The sequence below is a fragment of the Paramormyrops kingsleyae genome, chromosome 25 (assembly GCF_048594095.1).
Source record: "Paramormyrops kingsleyae isolate MSU_618 chromosome 25, PKINGS_0.4, whole genome shotgun sequence".
NCBI classification, from domain to species: domain Eukaryota; kingdom Metazoa; phylum Chordata; class Actinopteri; order Osteoglossiformes; family Mormyridae; genus Paramormyrops; species Paramormyrops kingsleyae.
The window spans coordinates 32,299,239-32,306,095 of NC_132821.1; the positions used below are offsets into that span (position 1 = coordinate 32,299,239).

At 42.5% G+C, this 6,857-nt stretch overlaps 1 protein-coding gene across 5 annotated transcripts in view; it reads right to left on the reverse strand.

Annotated features, from left to right (window-relative positions):
• uba6 (ubiquitin like modifier activating enzyme 6) overlaps positions 1-5,804 on the reverse strand; it is a 25,582-nt gene extending 19,778 nt beyond the window's left edge. Inside the window, exons 1-7 of one of the 5 annotated variants that reach the window (XM_023812533.2) lie at positions 5,720-5,804; positions 4,684-4,750; positions 3,381-3,475; positions 3,057-3,085; positions 2,344-2,438; positions 1,518-1,629; positions 173-253 (exon numbers count right to left, since the gene is read on the reverse strand). In XM_023812533.2, coding sequence (XP_023668301.2) covers positions 173-253; positions 1,518-1,629; positions 2,344-2,438; positions 3,057-3,085; positions 3,381-3,475; positions 4,684-4,750; positions 5,720-5,729 — 489 coding nt within the window. In that variant the 5' untranslated portion in view covers positions 5,730-5,804. The other 4 variants (XM_023812534.2, XM_023812536.2, XM_023812538.2 and 1 more) reach the window with 4 other exon arrangements.
• Between the last annotated feature and the right edge of the window lie 1,053 nt (positions 5,805-6,857).

Sequence of the window (6,857 nt, forward strand, 5' to 3'; positions counted from 1 at the left end):
AATCCAGTCCTGAGGGACCTGCAGACAGTCCATGTTTTAGCTACCTCCCAAAAGGAAGCAAAAATGTGGACTGTCTGGCAGGGAGCAAAAACGTGGGCCGTCTTGGGGTCCCTGAAGTCCAGGTTGGGAAACACTGTTCTAGATATTTTCCGTCACTTTCCTGGGAACTTACTTTAATGGGAGGCTCCTGCGAGTGGCAGAAGTTATTGACCTTCTTCTGTAAAGCGAGGCTGGCCTCTGTGAGAATCACACACTAAAAAATAAATCTGATTTACTGGACAATCAAGAAGCAGCACTTCAGGTTCAATGACATCTGCAATAAGCTTACTTTGCTGAGGGGGGAAACCAGTACCAGTATACACAATCTGCAAACGTACACATCTCAAATAAATACATGTTTAAAAATTAAAAATCACCATTCTGACATCAGTTAAAGAAAAATACATGTGAGGATATACACCTCACATATAACAGATGCTCCTTGGTTTACGAGGGTTTGACTTTAGTATGGTTCAATAGTGATGCATATTCAGTACAATAGTCATCAAACTTGAATTTTGATCTGTTCCCCAGGCTGGCGATATGCCGTATGCTGCCTTTCACTAATGCTGGGCGATGGCAGCATCCTCACAGACACACATATGCCGTATGCTGCTTTTCACTAATGCTGGGCGATGGCAGCATCCTCACAGACACACATATGCCGTATGCTGCTTTTCACTAATGCTGGGCGATGGCAGCATCCTCACAGACACACATATGCCGTATGCTGCTTTTCACTAATGCTGGGCGATGGCAGCATCCTCACAGACACACATATGCCGTATGCTGCTTTTCACTAATGCTGGGCGATGGCAGCATCCTCACAGACACACATATGCCGTATGCTGCTTTTCACTAATGCTGGGCGATGGCAGCATCCTCACAGACACACACATGCCGTATGCTGCCTTTCACTAATGCTGGGCGATGGCAGCATCCTCACAGACACACACATGCCGTATGCTGCTTTTCACCAATGCTGGGCGATGGCAGCATCCTCACAGACACGCATATGCCGTATGCTACTTTTCACCAATGCTGGGCGATGGCAGCATCCATCTAAACTCTACGCACTGCAGTGTGTGGAAATCCCAGGTGGGCAGCTGTTTGTGAGACACTGGAAGCACCTTGGGATAGTTTACAGACACCAATTAGCCTCACTGCATGCCTTTTCACTGCACGCCTTTTCACTGCAAGAGGAAGCTGGAGTGCTAACAGGAAAGCTGTAATACACTGGGGAGAACATGCAACCTCAACACGCAGAGCAAGGGTGGGATTTGAGCCAACAACACTGGAGGTGTGAGGTTACAGTGCCACCCATGAGCTGCCAAAATTACTTACCACAGTGCCAAAGCATTTATGCGAGTGCAATTCAATAACGGCTATATCTGACCACTAATAAAACCATGTGTGTCAGATAACCAGCATGCTAATGCGCCGGCTTAAAGCATGCAGCAGAATGAAACGGAACCAACCTGGTACTTCTTCAGGAAGCTGAGGTCCGTTCCCTCGTCCAGGACGCAGCTGGACTTGCCGACTTGAACGTAAGGGTTCAGCGCAGCGATGCGCGAGTGCACTGCCTCCACTCTGCAGGAGAGCGTCGCAACGGAGTCATTTACTGCGGTAATTACTGCACAGTGCCACCATCTAACTGAATAGCTAGGAACAGCCGCAAACAGGAAATGAAACCATGTGCGAACTCAGATATTTGGTAAAATACAGGACTATCATCTTATACGTGCAATACGATTAAATGAAAATCACCGTGTTGCAAACTCAATACAGGGTCAATACAGAGTGTCACTGTGCCCAAAATGATGTCACATAAGCCACGAAATAAGGACATGGACCGTAAACTCCATTCTGCTGTGCGATAGCGCTTTCCTTCCAATGTTTTATTCATCACAAATAAGTTGCACGGTGATGATGAAACGTTCCGGGCCTGAGGACACTTACATGCAATGTGAGCGCAGACCAGAGGGGAAGGGGGGGGGGGGGGGCAATCGTGCTCGGGCACGATACAGGGCAACCGGGCCAAGTGTGAGTATGCCCTTGGTCAGCCCCTCCACCATGGGACCCCCCAAGACCTCTTACACAACTGGAACACTGCTTGAGGTCTCGTGTGTACGTGGCCAAGTGTTAATACTATCGGGGGATCTTATTCAGGATGTATGACTCCCAGTCATACCACCCATGAGCGTCGTCACAAAAGCCTGAGCGGCGTTACCGACACGCCGCGGTTACCGGGTCGCACACGTCACGCGATCCGCAAGGCGGCACCTCCACCCGGAGGCTCAGTACCTCTTCATCTGGCTCAACACATCCTCCTCCCGAATGAAGAAGTTGGTGCCCAGATTCCAGGTCTCGCACAGCTTCGTGTCGTGCACAGTCACTGCCTGCAACAAGTCCACCAATCAACTGTTTCCGGTGTGTTGCCATGGACACCACGCCTAACAACACCTTTCTACTAAAACTGCCATAATGTAATACGAGACCATATCTGGACACTTCTACTACCAGGTAGGGGTGGGCGATATGGCCAAAATGTCATATCTCAAAATATTTGGACATAATCACAATCCACAATTCAGATAACGTTACTTCTTATAAAAAAATGTTAATACTATTAATACCATTTAACCAGCAAGTCTATCCTTCAAAAAACACTACTTGAAGCATAACAATTAATTTCATTATTAAGGTATATGAAATATTTTACATATAAAAGAAACTGTCTCATTACAACAAAAGGGCTTTTTAAATTTTTTATATTACTAATATTAATATTTGCTTCACACCGGCCTGTTGTTGTTGTAGTTCTGCTACATCCTCCAAATAAGAGAGGTGTTTGTCAATTTGTGCTAGCATTGTAATAATAGTGTTAAGTGGTGTACTTGTAACTTGAAATGTGTATCGTGGATACAGTCGGACCCAGTTACGAAAAGATATCGCCCACCACTAATACCAGCTATTACATTACCCAAGCACACCTGAAGAGTTAACAAAAAACATACCTTTACTCCAGCAAGTACTATGTTCTTTGCTGTAAAAATAAAATAATATTCAGATAAGATACACCTTACTGATGCCATTATTTTTACATAATAGAGCAAGGTACCTAAAGTGCATAGATACAAAGGTATAGCACAGAATTTCAAGAACAGAGAACGACTGGGACAAAGCAATCAATTATTTATCACTATTATTAATATTGCTATTATTTATTCAAGTCATACCTAAACATTTCCCCAGCTTATATTTTATATTATATATTATTTTATATTAAAGTTTAGTTGGAATTCTAGCAACGAGTTTTGCACTATGATGTCTATACCCACCAATTTCCACTCCCACTCCTCCCAGTCCACTGAGAAACACATAGGACTGGGCCATCCGGTGCATGGCGCTGTCACCCAGCACATAGCGCTGGCGGCTGCACGGAGGGGGGGGGGGGGGGGGGGTTGGGGGGGGGAGAGAGCTCTCGGTTATAAGTGGTAGGGATCGACTGATCCACATTTTTTCAGTTCCGATTCGATTCCGATAAACAACTGCCAATGCTAGGGCTAAACGATTTTGGGAATATATCTAATCACAATTTTTCTGACAGATTTGATTTGCGATATTTTTTTAAAAGTCAAGCTTCACCTTTATAATGCAGTACAAAGCATCTTTATTGCTTATGCCCACCATTATAATGCATTGTAAAGGTATCTATAGTGCATTATAGATGGGAGCTTTATAAAGTATTCATAATGCATAATAAACATGGCTATAAGGTGTCATGCCTTTTTATAAATAGTTATAGCCATGTTTATAATGCTTTATGAATCCATTATTATTTGTTATGAATGTGTTTATAAATTACTGATGATATGGCCTTATGGGTTACCAAAAACATATCTAAAATGGGAAAAAGCTGACGTGTGAATGATTGTACAAATAAATTTAACAAGAAATTGGAGCTCTCTTTTTACAGGCTACTGAAAACTAGATAAGATTCGGTCGTGGATCCGTCACATATGGCCGATACCCGATCTGTCTAACAGGTATAGATTGGTGCCGATACTGATACAAATATCAGATCAGTGCCCCTCTAATAAGCCAAGCTCTTCCTTATCCTTCATGTACAGGATGCTACATTCCAGGCATCCCCCCCCCCCATTACGGCTAATCCAGTGTAAGGTCTCAGCAGCTCATCACAGGAATCACAGGCCACGTTAGATGAGTCCATCACAAGGCTTTATGCTCTATACACATGGAACTCTTGGCTGCTTCTGTTTGAACTGGTTAATTTGCTTATTTAACACTGATGAGTTTTCTTTAATCAATCTTCATTGTAATTAATAGAACATAAAAGGCATCTGTGTTACTATTTTAACAGAACTTCTCCAATAAGAAATACTTCATACTGAGACTTAGTGGAGAGAATTATGGGAAAAGCTAAGGAATTAAAGTCACTAAGCTGCTTATAAATTTTCTGCACACAGTTTTTGTCTTCCACTAATCACATCTTATACAAACACACTAATTTTTGGCAATGTGTTAATATACACATTACCACCACGTTCCTGGCATAAGCTGCCTTACCGTGTGGAGGTACTTGCTCTGGTACATTTTTATAATAAAAATCACAACACTGACCTGTAGAGTGAATCGTCAATGTCCATTGAGTCTGCTGCCATGTTGAAGTCAGGAAGGGGAAGAGTCACTGTTTTGGGAAAAATACTTAAACAAGAGAGCAGCGGTAACTTAACATTAAGTCGGAGCAGTGACTGCAATAAGCAAACATCGTTATCAAAGAGCTCCGCAAGTGAGACCTATAACAACTGCTTTAAAGGAAGGTGTGACTTAAACAATATCAGTGACTTTAAGCCATTTTACAGATGAGACACGCGTTTTAAGTACTGCTGATCAAAGCTCAAGCACGACTTAACCAAACGATCACGACATCACAAACCTGGCAGGCGTGCTACGATGCTTTGCAATCAGAAAAATATAAAACCAACGTACCGCAGAATTGCATCAGTGGCATAAAATATTCCCTTTAGTTTGCGTAAAAAAATATTCTGATCGGATTCTTAGCAATAACACGTGTACATAATGACTACACACCAGACTGTCTCCAGTTGAGTTGACGTTTCAGCTAACTAGCAATATACATAACTATTAACTGGCAACTGAAGCTAGTCATCGGTGCAAGGCAGAAAGGCAGTCTTTCTATCAGCTTACCCAAAAACAACTTTTAAACACTTCTAATGAAACTAACTTGGCACGAAGTAGTTTTGCTACATTTATTTCTCTCCAATACCAGTACTGACAACAACTATGGGAAAACAGCGGTGCAGTTCCATATTCCTTTATAGACTGTTACATTGCTTATTTAGGAATGTGTTTTGATCTGCTGACTGAATCTTTATATTTCAGGTCGCCTGAGACCCACCCAGCTACAGCCTGTCATAGTGCTTACTCACTCTCACACTGCGGGCCTGTGAGGCAGCTCCATTGAGACAGTAAATAGAATATCTAGATTTACAGCCACCTCAGTCATATTTCAAAGACGCCGTTCCGCCATTCCACCTGCGCCTCGCAGAAGCATTCGTGTATATCGGTGACATACTGCGATTGCCCGTTAGGTTGTTTTATTATATGAAAAGAAAAGTTAAACAGATACGGCTACCTGTCAGCATACGCGAGGTCCCATGAACGGCTAATGAATGGCTCGCGAAGGCGACTGCTTCCGGGTTACAGATCGTGGCGGTCACGTGACCAGACCCGTTCCGCCCTGCCCCTCGCCCCGCCCCCTGTCACTCCCGGTTTTGGTGCGATTGCCTTATTTCTGCTGTATACTCCCCCCCCCACCCCCAACTGCAGTTAACCGTATTTATTGTGAACTGCTGTTAGTAATAGATCATGAAAAGCCTGCGTATGAAATCTAAATATCATTCCATTAAAAGACTGAAGCAACAACTTTTACAGACAAAGTTGGGCGTCTAACTGGGGTTTCTCAAATAGCTCGGCAAGGTTTCCGTGCAAAGGTCTTCGAAGCTTTTAAACATTAATTAAACATTAACATTAACACAATTAAGACTCAAATGGGCTGCATCTTAAAACTGTTTCTTTGTTTCCTGTTTTAAAAAGCTTAAAGCTTTAGAACAATGTTACTTTAATTATAGGACGCGTCCTTCGACACGTGTAAGCTTTATGAAACTATATTTGGGACAAATATAGTTTATTTCATATCCAGCGTTCTGCAGGCGAGCTCCTTATCATAGACAGCAGAACCTAACATTTGTCTGGCCTGTGTAAACAAAATAAAAACAGTCGACCGAGTATGAACTGAGAAGGTTCAGTTTATGAAATATCCCACAAATTATATGCCATACAGTTCAGACATACGGGGTTTTCTACTGAGATAAAGCTATATAAAAGTATGTCAATAGGAATATCAACGGATTTATATAGCTGTAAATGTTTATCTATTTATTTATGGACCTCAAAATTTTAACGTTGTAATTAGACTCGATTTGTTAAATTACATAAAAAATATCTAATATACACTTGGCGTTTTCCCTTATGAAGCAGCAAATGCACTTTTGAGCTTGGGCATGTTTATTATCATTTCTTTATTATCCTATTAGCTCTAAAGCTAGACCATACGAACTTGTTACGTCATACGCAGGCTAAAACTGTGTGGTTGAGTTTGTAAACGTTTGGGGTAAGTTTGTATTTCACGTTAATCAACAAGCCTCCCTCCCTCCCTTTCCTCATATTGGTCAGGCGCCCGTGCCGCCCCCCGCTTTGGGTGACATCCATTA